A 17,768-nucleotide genomic window follows, 5' to 3' on the forward strand; every position below is an offset into this window, starting at 1 on the left:
TGCCAATTGACTTGGGACACCTAGAGTGTTACCTCTCAGTACCAGGCGGGTTGTGACCGAAGTCATACAGACTCATGTATAATCCAGCCACCCATGACTCTTAACATTAGGGATGTCCCCTGGCCTGCCACCCAGGATACCAAGGGACCGTGGACATCAGCAGACTGCTGGAGGTAAATGGCACTGGAGTCTCAAGGGGTGGGTTCAACAGGCCCCGGGCCTGAGGCCTGAGGGAACATTCCTGCCGTTCTGGACCCTGGAACCATCACCTTCCCCACATCTCTTGTCTTTCTGGACAGTCGTAAAAGTTTCTGCATCCTTTTCCTCTCCTTGTCACTGTCCTAAAAATCTTTTTCCTCCCGAGTCTGTGCTGTAGTCACGCAGCTGCACTTGCAAGGTCATTTTCCAGATCCTCAGTCGGAGTCCCAGCAGTGTCCCCTGGTGGCAGCTTAGGTGCACATGTGTGGCTGCCCGCAAGCAAACAGCATGGAGGGCTGGCTGTCGTTGGCATCACCTGCTCCCTCTTCACTCCATTTCTCGCCTCCCCAGTGTCTTATGAACTCATGCTTCTTTCCGGGTACCCAGAACCTTCCAGTCACCCCTGAGCTCTTGAAGAATCCAATCTTGTAGACCTCTCATTCTTTCCCAGTTCACCCCTGTCTGCATTCACTTGTCCCGTGTCCCATTCGGCTGATCTCTGACAAGTGAAGGGAAATGACCCTTAGAAGAAAATTCAGCCATAAGCAATAAAGAGCTGGAAGTGTAACCTTTCCTAAGTAATATTTGCTCTTTTAGATAGCAGCTTCTGGTGCCTTGATACAAAGGAACCAGTCAGAAGGCAACTGATTGTAGCACCTTCCTTCTTGGTAAGATCAGGGATTCTCTTGTGATGCCTCACATCACACAGCTCCAGTAAGCTGGGGGCTGGGCCAGTGTTCGCTCGTAGCAAACGACAGAAACAGACCTCAGCTAACTCACAGCAAAGGCAAGTTACAGTAAGGAAAGGGGTGTGCGGATGGATGCAAAGACCAGCCATCCAGACTTGGAAATGAGCTGCAGGGCTAGAAGCAGAGCTATGGGAAGAAGCCATCGCTGATCTGGAAGCCACTGCGGCTGGAATAATCTCTTAGCATGTTAGTCGCGACAGTACGCTGCTCAAAATTCACATTCCAGGGAGGGGTGTGCGATCGGCCCAGCTTGGGTCGGATGGCTGCCCCGTGGCTAGGGCAGATTGAGGCACCTGATGGGCTGTTCAGAAGGTGGGCTGAAAGCCGGGTGGCCCAAACCCACCAAAGTCTCCGTGGACCACGTGGTGGACCCCATCATGTAAAAGCTGGTATTGAGTACATGTCATCGTCCCAGCCAACATACTGATCTAAGTGATTTACCCTTGTCATGACTAAGGAGTTGACGCCTTCATTCTCTTCAGCAGCTAGAAAACTAGCTGGTATTCGGGACAGGTTTGAAGTGAATAGCCAGTGGCATAAACGCTATTGGATGCGCCAAATGATGCAGCGACTACAATGTGTTAGGTTGTTATGGGGGTGGGGGATGAGGCTGAAATGGAGAAATGCTTCCTTGGGCACCATAAATTAGAAGGGTACACTTCTGGCCAAACGTGTCTCCCCGCGAAGACTTAGATGACCTGGGATGAGCGTGGTTCTCCTTTACAGTGTGGTTCCTGATGAGTGTTCCCTTCTGGTAGCATGTCCAGGTCATGTCGTGAAAGAGGGGCTGTGGACGGTATGTATCATGTGAGTCCATGAGGGGGAGCCTTGAGGCTGCAGGGTGCAAGAAGTGTTCCCTGGTGGCACAGGGGGTTAAGGATCAGGCATTGTTGCTGCTGTGGTATGGGTTCAATCCCTGGCCCAGAACCTCCGCGTGCAGCAGGCTCGGCCAAAAAAAAAAAAAAAAAAAAAAGGACAAAGGAAGCAGCACAGATCAGTGATTTTTAGCTTAATGCTTTTGTCTTACCCTGCTGAACTCCTCTTACAAAATGACTTAAAAAAAAACCCTGAGAATCAAAAGGCGGTGAGGCATTTCATGGAGCAGTCCACACCTCGGGATCACAGGCAGATGCCTTACTCCTGGAATCAAGTCACTCTGACCGAGTGAAAGCCCAAGCAGCGGGCTTCGGCTTAGATTTCTTAACACTGGCGTTCCCTTGTGGCACAGTGGGTTAAGGATCAGGCACTGTCACTGCCGTGGCTTGGGTCATTGCTGTGGCGTGGGTTCGATCCCTGGCCCAGGAATCTCCACATGCCATGCACACGGCCAAAAAAAAAAAAAAAAAAAAAACCAACGTATCTTAACAGCAAGGAGGGATGCAATTGAGTTGACAAGCAGAGGTGTTTGAGGTAGCATCCTTTCATCCCATCTCTTTTTATACTTGCTCTTTTTCTAATTAGATGGGATTATGAAGCGTGCCCAGTAACCAAGTGGTATAGATATTGTGTCACAGCCTCTGAATTTCCATCCTGTGATATGTGCCACCCAGTGATGGAAGCCAGACTCACTGGTCCTTCATCATCTGCTGCCAATCTGCTGCCATAAATCACTGGTACAACAACTTATATTCTAGAGAAATGGCAAAAGGGACAAATGATGTAGGAAATGAGAACAAGAGGTGTGAAAATGACTCAAAGGTTACTCCAAGTACGAGAAGATAAGAAGTGGAACTTTTCCTGACTTGGAGTTTCACCCAAAGCTGAGCACAGTGTTAAGTGCTCATTGAATACTTTTACCTTCTTTCCTTCCTTCCTTCCTTCCTTCCTTCCTTTTCTTTCTTTCTTTCTTTCTTTCTTTCTTTCTTTCTTTCTTTCTTTCTTTCTTTCTTTCTCTCTTGCTCTCTCTCTTGCTCTCTTTCTCTCTCTTTCTCTCTTTCTCTCTCTCTCTCTCTTTCTCTCTCTCTCTCTGTCTTTCCTTTTTTCTCTCTCTATCTTTCTTTTCAGACCATACTCAAGGCACATACACTGGGTACTTTTCTAGAGAAACATCCCAGACCATCTACACAGGGCTAAGTGAGGAGCCCAACACGACTTCTGCCACCCTTGGCCTGTCACTCCTTTTCAGCTGATGTGCAGGAGAAGAGTGGAACAGGGCTGTTAGAACTCTAGAATCCTCTGGGAGATCCTGTTGTGGCTCAGCAGGTTAAGAACCTGACATAGTCTCTGCAAGGATGCAGGTTCGATTCCTGGCCTCTCTCAGTGGGTTAAGGATTTGGCGTTGCTGCAGGCTGTGGCCTAGGTTGCAGATGCAGCTTGGATATGGCGTTGCTGTGGCTGTCGCGTAGGCTGGCAGCTGATTTGACCCCTAGCCTGGGAACTTCCATGTGCTGCGGATGTGGCCCTAAAAATGAAAAAAAAAAAAATTCTAGATGCTTCCTTCCCCCTTCCAGGCAAGTGGAGGGGAACTTGGAGATAACCACTCAGAGAGATTGACAGGTGCCCTGAACTGAATTGAAAGGGCACAAGAAATGGTGCTTGACTTTCCCCGAAAAACTCAACAGATGGGGAGCCAGCTCGGGCTGCTGAGCACTACCTGTGACTATAAATTGAGTGGCTGTGGGCAGAGTGGCCTCTGCTTCCAGGACTTGGGGGGCGAGCAGAGCTGCTGGGGCTTTCCCAAGGGCTGAGTGCACATCAGCCCTTGTTCTGGAAGGACCTTGCCCAAGAGGCCTGTCTGCAGGTGAGGTGACCCAACAGAAAAAGGTTGTGTGGGACATGCCAGCAAACACAGGAGCTGGTGGTCACCCAGACAGAAGAGAGAATGGGTGAGTAGGGGCCGCCAGCAAGGCTGGGATCTCCCCCAAAATGCCCAAGGTGAACCAACAAAAAGAGCAAAAGAGGCAGGAGTTCCCTTGTGGCCTAGCGGTTCAGGATCTGGTGTTATTACTGCTGTGGCTTGGGTTCAGTCTCTGGCCCAGGAACTTCTGCATACTTTGGGGCGCTGCCAAGCCAAAAAAAAAAAAAAAAAAGGCAGCCTTTGGCATGGGTTTGATCCTGGGCTCTGCACAGTGGGTTAAGGATCTGGCGTTGCTGCAGCTATGGCGTAGGTCACAGCTCAGGCTCAGATTCAATTCCTGGCCCAAGAACTTCCATATGTTGCAGGTAATGCAGAAAGAGAGAAAAAAAAAAGGAAATACTAAGAGTTTTTATTACAAGGAAAAAACTTTTTTTGTTTTATTTCATGTTTATGTGAAATGATGTTTACTAGACATATTGGCGTAATCATTCCCTGATGTATGTAAGTCACATTGTTATGCTATACATGTTAAACTCACACAGTGCTGTATGTCAATTATATCTCAATAAAACTGGAAGGAAAAAAAGAAAAAGGAAAGCAAAGCTGTGGGATTTGCTCAAGCCTCAAGCTCCAGCCATAGCGCAGTCAAGCGGCAGGGGAGAGCCAACACAACTTGTTTCAAGGCACTGGTGAGAAAAAAATAAGTTTCTTCTTACTTACACCCTACACAGCAGTAAATTAGATTAAAAGGTGTCTCGCTTTGTTCTTGTGACAGAAACCATTTTATAGGAATAGCCTTTTGAAACGAATCTTTTGAATTACATCTAGGATAAACCTGCAGTATTTCAACAGTTTTAAAAGGGAATTGTTGCTGCCACTTTACTAATCACAGCTTTTGTCTCAGTCGTGTCTTCCCTCCTAGGTAAGGTTTATCATATTGCTCACAGAGTCACTCTGCTTCCTAACAGCATCCAGTTCGGAGCAAAGCCCTGCTTCCTTGAACCTTCCTCTGATTAGCAGAGAAAGCTGCCACTTTGTCTAGTTCTACCATCACTCTGTCTTTGCTGGATCCTTGCAGGGAAAGACTGTGTACAGGTGGGGTGTGCCGGATGCACAAGTCTACCTAATGGATGTCTTCTATTTTCATATCAACAGAGCCATGCGAGGGGTGCCCTAAGTACTGGTTGAATTTATCACTGCATGAAATATACCGATAATTCACATTTTTGTCCAGTTTTGTGAACATTTAGCTGAGCACCTTTTTTTTTTTTTCTTTTTATGGCTGCACCCGCAGGCATATGGAAGTTCTCAGGCTAGGAGGTCCAACTGGAGCTGCTACACCACAGCCACGGAAATGCCAGATCGCAGCCTTACCTGCGACCTTCACTGCAGCCTGGTGGCAACGCCAGATCTTTGACCAGATCCTTGACTGGTTAAGCCAGGTCAAGGATTGAACCCACATCCTCATTAAGACACTATGAACATCTCCTCAGAAAAGAAAATCATGGACTTGGAGAAGAGACTTGTGGCTGCCTGATGGGAGGGGGAGGGAGTGGGAGGGATCGGGAGCTTGGGCTTATCGGACACAACTTAGAATAGATTTACAAGGAGATCCTGCTGAATAGCATTGAGAACTTTGTCTAGATACTCATGTTGCAACAGAAGAAAGGCTGGGGGAAAAATGTAATTGTCATGTATACATGTAAGGATAACCTGACCCCCTTGCTGTACAGTGGGAAAATAAAAAAAAAAAAGACACTATGTCGGGTTCTTAACCAGTCAAGCCACAAGGGGAACCTCCGAGCACCTCTTAAAACAGGAACCGTACTTTATAGAGTAGCTCAACAAACTTGGCTGCTCAAAAGCAATAACGCGCGTAGTTTCCTTCCGCTCAAGCCCGGGGGCCGACTGTGTGCCCTGGCCACGTGACCTCCTAGAAGGCGGGGCGTCCCCTCGCCCACCGATCGCCCTGCGCAGGCGCCACTTCCCTAGTACGCATGCGCAGGGCGCTGGGTTCGTGCTCCCAGCCGGTGGGCTTGGATTGGGTGAGCCTCTGTGGTCCCGCCCCGGGACCTGGAAGTTCCCACTGGATGGGGGAGAGCTCCGAGGGCTCCCGGTCCGGACCGCACTTCTTGGTGAGCCCTGTTGTGGGTTGCTTGGTGTCTCTGCCCCTGCAGAAAGGCGGGCCTTGTTCCCAGAGTAAGCCTCCCCTTGCCCGGGGAGGCTCTCGGTGCCCTCAGGGACGGGGATGCCCCAAAGCGGCCTGGCTTCCCCTTCCAGCCGAGGTCTTCGGGATGGGCAGATCCCTGGGGGCCGCTGCTGCCTGTGTGCTGGATGCCAGGCTGTCATCCTTGGATGGCTTGTAGCAGCCCTCTTTTGTCGCGCCACCCCCACCCACTGAAACCCGAACTTGAGCCAGAGTGGACCCTTGGCGCTGGTTCCTTCCCATCGCTGTACCTTTACTAGGGGTCGTCATAAAGTGAAAGGGCCCTAGCACAGTATTGTGTGACTTCAGAAACTGCAAGTCCTCTACCAACACTTGGCATCGTTTCTCTCCATAGAGGAAGGGGCTCCCTGTGTAGCTAGAGAGGCGTATGTGGGTTATGGCCAGAAACTTAAAATTTCTCTTTAGACCTTAGACATAAAGATATAAACAGATCTTGGTTATTGCTCATTTGTTACTAGCTTTTGGAAATTTCTCTTTGCTCTTCTCCTCAGGGTTTAGGGTGCACATGTGCACTCTAACCATGTACCATCATGTCAGTTAATATTTACAAGCTTTTACATGCATTCACTCAACAGATACCTAGGGCTTACTCTTGCTGGCACTGTATAAACTCTTTTTTTAATTTTTAAAGCAGGGCTCTAGAATCACTCTAATTGCCTATTCTGTTTCTTAGCATTATGTATTTATTTATTTTTCCCTGTGCCTCCAGGCACGTGATCCCGCACCACAGCAGTGACCCAAGCCGCTGCAGTGACAACATGGGATCTTTAACCTGCTGTGCCACAAGGGAACTCCTAAACTCTATTTTTGATATGTATTCAGAAGTGAGGGGTATAGGTGTATATCAGCATTATCTATACTAGCGTATGTTCTAGAACTGTGTTGTTCAGTGCAGTAACGGCCAGCTCCTCAAGGCTATTGAGCTCCTAAAATGGACAGATTGAGATGTGCTTTGAGTGTAAAACAGTGAATTTGGGAGAATTAGTATGAAAAAGAGAGTGTAAACTGTCTCAGTTTGTTTATACCAACCAGCATGTTGAAATGGCAATATATGGGGGTTCACTGGATCAAATAAAATGTGCTACTAATTTCACCTATTTTTTTTAACCTGGCTACTAGAAAATTTTAAATTATATTTCTGTCTTGCATTATATTGCTGTTAGACAGCACTGCCCTGAAAAGGAGTCAGCTGACTATGGCCTGCAGCCAGATCCAGCCTGCTTGTCTTTGATTTATTGGAGCAAAACCATATCCATTCATTTGTATATTGCGTATGGCCGCTGTTCCTGCTACAAAAGCAGCAGAGTCTTCCATGCAGAGATTGGAAGACCTGCAAAGCCCACAGTGTTTATTATCTGGTCTTTTTATAGAAAGTTGCCAACCCCTTACCCTAGCACAATGCTTGATATGAGAGATATATATAAACGTCTTCATTGTAGCCCTGTGTCATTGTCACAGGCTGTGTGACAGTTCTAAGGCCTTTGTAAGGACAATCTCATTGAATTCTCATAGTAAACCTAGGATGTTGGACTCTCACCCCCCCCCTTTTAGACCCTCTTTATCCCCAAATGGCTTGAGTCTTGATTAGCCCACAGTAGGCACTGTGCTGCTGTTTCTTTTTTCTTTTTCTTTTTCTTTTTTTTTGTCTTTTGTCTTTTTTTGTTGTTGTTGTTGCTATTTCTTGGGCCGCTCCCATGGCATATGGAGGTTCCCAGGCTAGGGGTTGAATCGGAGCTGCAGCCACCGGCCTACGCCAGAGCCACAGCAACACGGGATCCGAGCCGCGTCTGCAACCTACACCACAGCTCACGGCAACGTCGGATCGTTAACCCACTGAGCAAGGGCAGGGACCGAACCCGCAACCTCATGGTTCCTAGTCGGATTCGTTAACCACTGCGCCATGACGGGAACTCCTTTTTTTTTTTTTTTTTTTTTTGAGCTAGAGTATGTGTGTGTGTGTGTGTGTTTTTTCTTTTCTTTTCTTTTTAAGGGCCGCACCCATGACATATGGAAGTTTCCAGGCTAGGGGGTCGGATTGGAGCTGCAGCTGCTACCCAACACCACAGCCTCAGCAACGCTAGATCCAAGCTGAGTCTGTGACCTACACTACCAGCTCATGGCAACACCAGATCCTTAACTCACTGAGTGAGGCCAGGGTTCAAACCTTCATCCTCATGGATACTAGCCGGGTTTTTTTTTTTACTGCTGAGCCACAACAGGAACTCCTGAACTAGAATTTTTTTTCCAATGATTTTCTAAACTAGAAATGAGACAAGGTTGCCCCCCTGCCCCATGGAAGAAGCTGAGGGGAGCTGGGCTTAGGTGCAGCTGGCACAAGCAAGCAAACCGGTCTGTGATACTCACAAGCAGAGAGAAGAGAGTAGCCTGGCTGGTCTTTTCTCGGTTAATGAAGCCAATACTTGTTGAGTGCTGGTGAGCCCTGGCCAGGTGTTTGGCCGGTGTGTATCAGGGAGTGAAACAGACATTCTTCTTCTGTGGTCCTGTGGGGACAGCAAGCCAAAAAGAAATTGGAATGTGATATACACGATGAAGAAAACCAGTGTGTGAATATTGCATGTTGCTAACAGGTGTCCTCATCTGTTAAGATAAGCCCTGTGCCCACCTAGGGGAGGCTGTGAGGATGGAGGCGACGTGAGTGTGTACAGCACACAGAGGGCACTGCCTTCTACTGCTAGCAGGTAAGTGCGGGAAAGAATATGGGCAATTGGCTACCTTGTGACACTTAAAATGTCCACAGTCCCCTGTTGCAGTTTGTAGAGAAGGTGCTCCGGTGAGTTGTGCACAGCAAGTGTTTTTATTTATTTTTTTTTTTGTTGTTTTCCTTTAAGGGCTGTACCTGCAGCATATGGAAAGTCCCAGGCTAGGGGTCAAATCGGGGCTGCAGCTGCTGGTCTAAACCACAGCCACAGCAACACAGGATCTGAGCCGCGTCTGTGACCTACACCACAGCTCACAGCAACCCCGGATCCCCAACCCACTGAGGAAGGCCAGGGATCAAACCTGCATCCTCATGGATACTATTGGGGTTCTTAACCCGCTGAGCCACAACAGGAACTCCAGAAGTTGTTTTTAATATTTCCTAGTATAATGAGGCTCATCTAGCAAATTCCAGAATCAGAGGGGTTGTGCGAGTTCAGTCTAGGAGCAAGACAGGTGCTGCTTTGGGCTGACGGCAGCATCATGGGGTCGGTCCTGCTGCGGGCGGGGTGGGGGAGTTTGCACCTGTATGGGCAGTGGGCAGTGGAGGCAGCTCTGGTTTAGATCACAGTCACCTGGAGAGCTGCCAAACACCCAGGCCTGCCCTCAGAGATTCAAATTCATTTGAATGTCTGCAGTGAGGCCCAGCCGTCATTCTGGTTTTTGCTTTTTAATGTGTTCGGATGATTCGGATTTGCGATCAGGAGTGAGAACCACTCATGGTGAGGGCCAGGCCTGGCCAGGCCAGGCTCAGGGAGCTGGGGGGACAAAGGCAGTGATGTGGGACGTGGCAGTGCCTGTCGGTGACTCAGCGGGATCGCGAAGGAGGTGGGAAGGTGGCTTTTTACTCCCTGGCCAGGGACCTGGGGCTCCATCCTGACAGCAAAGGAGAGCCTCTAAAGGGCCTGAAGCGGGCACTTGAGGGCATCTGTTGCCAACACCTGTCCTGAGGGTGATCCCGCCAGCAGAGTGCTGGGAATCGGAGTAAATTTTAGGCAGTGAAGAAGGCATTGGAGCTGGCCAGGTGACAGGCAGCCCAGGTTCGGCTTCTGTGTCCCTTACCGGCCGTGTTTGTCCTTGCTGAGACCCCACGTGTTCTAATTGGCTGTTTTCTTGTCTGTGTTCCTTCTACTGGGCTGTTAGCTCTTTCAAGACAGAGATTGTCTCATTAGGCTCAGCATCTATCGTGTAAGAGACACATAATAAATATGTATTGAATGGACCATGGAGAACCTTAAACTGAACACACAGCCTACTTGATCTTTTTATGGCAGTTCTCAAAATTGTAAGTCCCACTTGCTTTCATGTTGTACCCTCCAAGTCAAAAAATGCTTCATATCCATGTGATGGTCCATAGGGAGACTAGAAAGTTTGACAGGATTTAAATGCTGTTAAAACTATTGTGGAGAGAAGTTCCCGTCCTGGCTCAGTGGTTAATGAATCCCACTAGGAACCATGAGGTTGTGGGTTCAATCCCTGGCCTCACTCAGTGGCTTAAGGATCTGGCATTGCTATGAGCTATGGTGGAGGTCACAGATGCAGCTTCGGATCCCGAGTTGCTGTGGCTGTGGTGTAAGCTGGCGACTACAGCTCCAATTAGATCCCCAGCCTGGGAACCTCCCATATGCCATGGGAGAGGCCCTAGAAAAGACAAAAAAAAAAAAAAAATTGAGAGGAGTTCCCACTGTGGCACAGTGGATTAAGAATCTGACCGCAGAGGTGAGGGTTTAACCCCCAGTGAATTAAAGGATCCAATGTTGCCACAGCTACAGCTCAGATTCAGTCCCTGGCCAGGAACTTCTAAGTGTCACAGGTGCGGCTGTAAAAAATTAATCAATTTAAAAATAATTTAAAAAAAATATGGAGGAGGCTGGAGAATGGTGTGATGGTTCCTCAAAAATATTAAAACTAGGGTGATGATATGATCCAGCAGTCCCACTTTGGGGATATACCCAAAAGAATTGCAAGCAAGGTCTCAAAGAGATATTCGTACATTCATGTTCATAGCAGCATTGTTCACAAGAGCCAAAAGGTAGAAACCATCCAAGTGTCCGTCTTTGGATGGATGGATAAACAAACGCGCTCTGTCCATACAGCGGACTATTACTCAGCCTCGAAAAGGAAGGAAATGCTGACACATGCTCTGACATGGATGAACCTTGAGGACATTATGCTGTGTGAAATAGGCCAGGCACAGAAAGGCAAATGCGTATGACTCCACTTCAAGGAGGCATCAACAGTAGTCAAGTCTGTAGAGACAGGCAGTAGAATGGTGGTTGCCAGGGGCCGGCAGGAGGAGAAATGGAGAGTTGTTGTTTAATGGGTGCAGAGTTTGTTTTGCAAGATGGCCAGCATTCTGAAAGTTGGTTGCACAACAGTGTGAATGTACTTAATGCTCCTGAGCCATACGTATAAAAATGGTTAATTTGGCAAATGATATGGTATTTGTATTTTACAAAAGAAGAAATGGAGGGGAAGTAGATAAAAGGACATAAGGACATGTGGGAGTTCCCTGGTAGCTCAGCGGGTTAAGGACCTGGCATTGTCCCTGCTGTGGTACAGGTTTGATCATACAGGCACAGCCAAAAAAAAAAAAAAAAGACACATGAAATGAAGGGCTTATACGGGAATTCATTAACTTCTGTAGATTTCCATGAGTAAAGAAAAGGTTTTGCTGGTAAGACAAACAGTGCTCCCATTGCACTCGAGCCCTGAAACTACAGTCAAATTCCCCTTCCGAATCCCCTTGACACCCTGACCCTTCATTGAGAAATGCAACCTGAGTTAAACATTGCCTAACCTTGCTATGGACGCTGTAGCCCAGTCTCTTATTAACCACCTTGCTGACCTCCAGCCACCTTCAATCCTGCTTTCTTTGGTAGCGATGCATATAGAATGAGTATAGAATGCAGGCAGGGTGAATATTTCCTTGCTGGGAAACTTTCCAACGAGTAGGGGAGAGGTCACGTGTATTGAGCTGCTTGAGACCTTATCATTTTGACACACCCTGCTTGACTTGCTCCAGATTCCAAGATCACAGGCAGCAATTCTGAGAGAAAAGGTCAGCAATTGAGGATGTGTATTTTTAATTTTTCTGTGCTGCCTTGCCTGCTCTTTGTGGACTGAGCCTTTGATTCTTAGGAAGACCTCTTTTACTGTTTTTAGTCTTTAAAAGTGGAATTGAGAGTTCCCCTTGTGGCTTAGTGAGTTACTAACCCGACTAGTCTCCATGAAGATGCGGGTTCCATCCCTGGCCTCACTCAGTGTGTTAAGGATCCAGTGTTGCCATGGGCTGTGGCGTAGGTTGCAGACGCAGCTCAGATCCTGCGATGCTGTAGCTGTGGTGCAGGCTGGCAGCTGCAGCTCCGGTTCGACCCCAGCCTAGGAACTTCTGTGCGCCTCAGGTGTGGCCCAAAAAAGCCACAAATAAAAAACACACAAATAAATAAAACAAAAGTGGAAGTCAGTGAAATAATGTCATTTGCAGCAACATGGATGGCCCTAGAGATTGTCATACTAAGAGAAGGAAGTCAGACAGAAAGACGTTGCCGTATGATGTCACTTATATGTGGAGTCGATGACAGCAATGACCACATCTATGAAACAGAAACAGTCTCGCAGGCATAGAGAACAGACTTGTGGATGCCAAGGGGCAGGGGGTCGGGAGGGAAGGGTTGGGAATTAGCAAACTATCGTATATGGGACGGATAAACTATAAAGTCCTAGTGTACAGCACAGGGAACTGTATTCAGTATCCTGTGGTAAACCATCATGGAAAAGAATGTGAAAAAGAATATACACTATAAATCAATGATAATGGAAAAAGTAAAAATTTTTTGAAAAAGAAGAAAAAATATAGGTGTGTGTGTGTATGTAACTGGACAGCAGAAATTAACACAACATTATAAATCAACTATACTTCAGTAAAATTTAATACTAAAATGAAATACATGTAAATGGACAGGGCTGTGTTTCAATAAAATTTTATTTACAAAAGATAAATGCATATGTATATATAATCTTCATTCTCCTTCTTCAAAAAAAAAAATAAAAATGGCATTCAAAAAGGACAAACAGGAGTTCCTGTTGTGGCGCAGCGGAAACGAATCTGACCAGGAACCATGAGGTTGCGGGTTCAATCCCTGGCCTCGCTTAGTGGGTTAAAGATCCTGCGTTGCCGTGAGCTATGGTGTAGGTCACAGATGCAGCTCAGATCCCACGTTGCTGTGGCTGTGGTGTCGGCCGGCAGCTGTAGCTCCCATTAGACCCCTAGCCTGGGAACCTCCATATGCCGAGGGTGCCGCCCTAAAAAAGACAGAAAAAAAAAAAAGACAAAAAGGACAAACAATGATCTTGAAGTACTGATTCTTGATTAATTAGAGAAAGTTCCAGAATCAGTGGCCCACTGAGTGACTGTTAACTGACTTAGAAAAATAAATAAATCAAAGCCTGCCCAGGTGGTCTGCATTCCAGCCCCCTCTCTTGGTCAAAATGCAAGACTCAGAATCTGGGGCATTGAGCTGTGCAGTGGGGAAAGGCCAGTAGCAACTCAAGAGTTGCAGCCATGGGTTCTTAACTCTTCATATCTGGAGGTAGAGTCTGGGGGAGCTTGAACTGTTTTTGAAGCAGCCGTTGACTTGGGAGGAAATCTCCAGGGCTGATCTGAATGCACAGCCCTAGGTGAGGCGAGGTGGCTCCCTTCTGGTGTCCTGATTCTAGAGGGAGGTATAAATCGAACAAGCCATTTACTGCACCATTTTTCAGGAGGCAAATGTCTTGACTATATAGGGTTCATCATGAAATTATATTAGAGTCGTAACTTTTCTAATTAGGAAAACAATATCTGCATTATAGAAAATATAGAAAAAGACAAAACTCACAAAATCTTAACCATTTGGAAAATGCCTCTGTCTGAAATTTTTTGTATCTTTTTTCAGCCTTTTCTTTTCACATGTGATTTTTAATTACACTTTGGAGCAGACGCTAGGTGTTGTTTTTATTATTATTATTTTTTTTTTTTTATGGCCACACCTGCGGCATATGGAAGCTCCCAGGTCCAGGGACTGAATCTGAGTGGTCCGAATCTGAGCAACACCAGATCCTTTAACCCACTGTGCTCACACTGGGAACTCCTAGATGTTGTTTTTCAGTAATAGCTTTGTTCAGATGCAATTTACATACCATACAGTTCACCTTGTTCAAGTGTACAGTTCAGTGGTTTTTAGCACATTCACAGCTGTGCACAGTCATCTTGAAAGAAGATTTTGTACCTCCCCCAAGACAAACACACCCATTAGTAGCCACCCTCCTCTTCATTCTGCCCCACTGGTTTCCCCCTTCCTCCATCCCAGCCCTGGTCCCCCACTAATGTACTTTCTGGGTCGATAGATTTGCCTCTTCTGGACAGTTCATGTAACTGGAATCGGGCATTATTAAGGTTTTGTGTCTCGAACTTCGCACAGAGCTTTGAAGGCTCATCCACATTCTAGTATGTATGAGAATTTCATTTTCTTTCTGGACTCATAACATCGCATCATATGTGTATACTGCATTTTGTTTGCCCATTCCTCAGTTTTTAGACATTTCGGTTGTGTTTACCTTTACTCTGTCACGAGCAGCGCTGCCGTGAACTCTCGTGTGCAACTCTAACCATTTAGGACCTCGTCGTTTCTTCTGCTTTTGCAGAAAACAGCCTCCACATCTGTCATTGCCTTAAAGGAAACTGACAGAGGTAGAATCGCTGGCTAAAAGGACCTTAGATTTTACAGCCCTTGTCAGATGCTGTCTAGGAAGACCGCACCAACTCTGTGTGATGACTTCAGTGTTGTTAGCCTGTGTGTGTTCAGTGATAGCTGTTTAATATCAAGTGCTGTAAAATGAGAGACCATGGAGTTTTGAAAAGACAGCATCCCTGCCATCAAGATGCGTTCATTCACGTTGCGACCCCAGGGTATTCTGTAGGCAAGGTCACATGCATTGTGTGGAGAGAGAAGGAGACTGGTTACGTAAAGTAATCATTTGCCTGCCCAAGATGACGTTCACACAGGCAGAACCATTAAGCAACTTTATGCACCTAAAAGTTAAAAAGAAAGAGGAGTTCCCGTCGTGGTGCAGCAGAAACGAATCCGACTAGGAACCATGAGGTTGCAGGTTCCATCCCTGGCCTCGCTCAGTGGGTTAGGGATCCAGCGTTGCGGTGAGCTGTGGTGTAGGTCGCAGACACAGCCCAGATCCGGCGTGGCTGGGCTATGGTGTAGGCCGGCAGCTACAGCTCCGATTGGACCCCTAGCCTGGGAACCTCCCTATGCCACGGGTGCGGCCCTAAAAAAGACAAAAAGACAAAAAAAGAAAAGAAAAAAAGAAAAAACATAATGGGCCTAGACTCTGCCCCAGGGACCTATTAGTCCAAAGTCCGAAAGCCCGTGGCTTGCGTAGTCTGAACCTTGGCCCCGTTGTTCAAAGACCCACATGTCAGCACAGTGTGACCTGCTGATTTTGGGGGCCCATCTGACGTGGACCCAGTTGCCTCCCAGCCTGTGCTGTCTCCCCATTTCTTTAGATTCCTTGGGACATCTAAACGGGATCCGCTTTTCACCCTGTTTCTCATGCTTTTGTATTCAGAATAGTACAACTTCAAGACTGTGACATCAGTAAGAGTTCAGTTGAGTAGCTGATCGTGGGGTGCATAGTCCTCCCTCCTCAGCCTTTCCCTGTGGACACTGATGCTGGCGTGATTTCATCCCCAACACAAGCACCAGACTCCACACAAAGGAACCGCCTGCTCTTGATCTGGGAAGATCATTCTTTTGTAAAATCAGAGGTGGAAAAGTTACAGGAAATCTTTCAGGAAGCCTCTTTTAAGCAACTGTCAATGCAGAAGCTATTTACAGGGCCGCTTTTTTTTTTTTTTTTTTTTAACTACTGTGAATCAGACTTTTGCAGCGAAACCATACTACACTGCAGACTCCATTTTTAACATGTTAACACCCATTTTTCTTACATAATTCTTTCAGAAAACGCTGCACAGGTAACTAGCAGAGAGTGCTGTGCTTCTATGAGGAAGCGGCCCCCGGCAAAGGTGAGTTTGAGAAAACGGAAACCTCTTCTCTCTCCCTCTCTTTTTGGCTGCGCCCACGGCATGTGGATCCCCGGGGCCAGGAATCGAACCCGTGTCATAGCAGAGAGTCAGACTGTTGCAGTGACAATGCCGGATTCTTAACCTGCTGCCCCATGAGTGAACTCCTCTTGTCCTCTTTTCTTTGCAGCTGTAACGATGTCCGACAAGAACCAGGTTGCTGCCAAAGCTGCCCTTATCGAGCAGCTGATGTCTAAGAGGAATTTTGAGGATCTGAGCAACCACCTCACCGAGCTGGAAACTCTGCATGTGACCAAGGAGCTTCTCCAGGAAACAGACGTGGTCCGTGCTGTGTACAGAGTCCTCAAACACTGCCCTACGGCGGCTCTGAAAAAGAAAGCCAAGTGTTTGTTGTCAAAATGGAAAGCTCTGTATGAGGATGCTCAGGTCAAGGCCAAGGGCAGCCCTAAGCTCTCCCCTTCGGGCAGACAGAAGGAAGAACATCAAAGACTTTCTCCCAACCCAAGTCAGGATGCAGCTCGGGGCAGCTCCAGTTCTCATTCTCCGCAGCCATCCCAAGATGTTGCTGGAGCCCCTGAAATGAACATGCCAGAAAATAGCCCTGGTGCAGGGGAGCCTGAGGCAGCGCATCTCAGGGCTGGTGACCCTAAATCCACCGACCAGAGCTCGGGCGAGCTGCAGGATCCCACGCGGCCCGTGCGAGCCAAGTGCACAGAGCTGCTGTACGAAGCTCTAGCTGCTTTTTCCACCGAGCAGCCTCGAGCCGATTTGTGGCACCGGTTTGCACAAGAAATCGAAGAGTGCATTTTTACCCTTCACGCCAAGAACCTCAAAAAATATAAAACTTGTATCCGAAGCAAAATTGCCAATCTCAAGAACCCCCGCAATTCTCACTTACGAGAAAACTTGCTCTCCGGGATCATGTCTCCAAGGGCATTTGCCGAAATGACCGTCATGGACATGGCAAGCAAGGAACTGAAGCAGTTGAGAGCCTCCTACACGGAGTCCTGCATTCAGGAACATTCCCTCCCCCAGGGCGTGGAGGGCACTCCGACCAAGAAGGTGAGATGCCGGCGCTGCGAGAAATTCAATTGCCAGGTCACCGTAATCGCCAGAGGGGCCCTCTTCCTTCCAAGCTGGGTGCGGAATGCAAAGCCGGATGAAGAGTTGATGACCTACGTCATCTGCAAGGAATGTGGGGAGCAGTGGTACCACAGCAAGTGGGTGTGCTTGTGACGGTAAATAAATGTCCTCTTAATAGCAGGTAACCAGCGTGCTGTCTTTCATTTCTACCACCCCTTGATGCCTGTTTTTAAAATCCTATACACACTCCTCTTTTTTTTTTTTATGTTTTGATTGGGGTATGGTTAATTTACAATGTCGTGATAGTTTTAAGTATACAGCACAGTGATTCAGTTATTTCTCAGATTCTTTTTCATTATAGGTTATTACAAGATAGGTCCCTGTGGTTTACCTCCTTTATATATACTAGTGTGTTAGACACACTTATTCCTAAAAGAATCCTACGGGAGTTCCCGTTGTGGTGCAGTGGAAACGAACCGGACTAGTAACCATGAGGTTGCGGGTTCGATCCACGGCCTGCCTCAGAGGGTTAAGGATCTGACATTGTCCTGAGCTGTGGTGTAGGTCGCAGACGTGGCTTGGATCTTGTTTTGCTGTGGCTGTGGCATAGGCTGGCAGCTGTAGCTCTCATTTGACCCCTAGCCTGAGAACCTCCATATGCTGCATGCGTGGCCCTGAAAAGCAAAAAAAAAAAAAAAAAGAATCTTATGAAAAAGTAAAGAAAGCCATTTGCTGAAGCACATACCACTGTCACTAGAAATGGATACTTTGGGGAGAGAGGGGATGCCTGTTTGCATTGTGCTCTGTGGCCACTTGGTACTTTGCTCTACTCAGAGTGCACTTGAGAGAAGCTCAGGGTAACCTAGGAGCCCGTGAGACGTGCGGACTCTCAGGCCCCAT

At 47.4% G+C, this 17,768-nt stretch overlaps 1 protein-coding gene across 5 annotated transcripts; it reads left to right on the forward strand.

Annotated features, from left to right (window-relative positions):
- Nucleotides 1-5,727: 5,727 nt before the first annotated feature.
- On the forward strand, nucleotides 5,728-17,048 carry TCEANC (transcription elongation factor A N-terminal and central domain containing). 5 transcript variants are annotated; one of them, XM_047765130.1, is made up of 4 exons: nucleotides 5,780-5,879; nucleotides 8,578-8,670; nucleotides 15,703-15,767; nucleotides 15,955-17,048. In XM_047765130.1, the coding sequence occupies exon 4, from the start codon at nucleotides 15,963-15,965 to the stop codon at nucleotides 17,019-17,021; it is 1,059 nt and encodes a 352-aa protein (XP_047621086.1). In that variant the 5' UTR covers nucleotides 5,780-5,879; nucleotides 8,578-8,670; nucleotides 15,703-15,767; nucleotides 15,955-15,962; the 3' UTR covers nucleotides 17,022-17,048. The 5 variants fall into 5 exon arrangements, with proteins under 5 accessions (XP_047621089.1, XP_047621087.1, XP_047621086.1 ...); XM_047765131.1 differs by lacking the exon at nucleotides 8,578-8,670 and having other exon boundaries at nucleotides 5,772-5,879; XM_047765129.1 differs by lacking the exon at nucleotides 5,780-5,879 and having other exon boundaries at nucleotides 8,563-8,670.
- The last annotated feature ends 720 nt before the right edge of the window (nucleotides 17,049-17,768 follow it).

This window comes from Phacochoerus africanus, chromosome X (genome assembly GCF_016906955.1).
Source record: "Phacochoerus africanus isolate WHEZ1 chromosome X, ROS_Pafr_v1, whole genome shotgun sequence".
In the NCBI taxonomy this organism is placed as follows: Eukaryota; Metazoa; Chordata; class Mammalia; order Artiodactyla; family Suidae; genus Phacochoerus; species Phacochoerus africanus.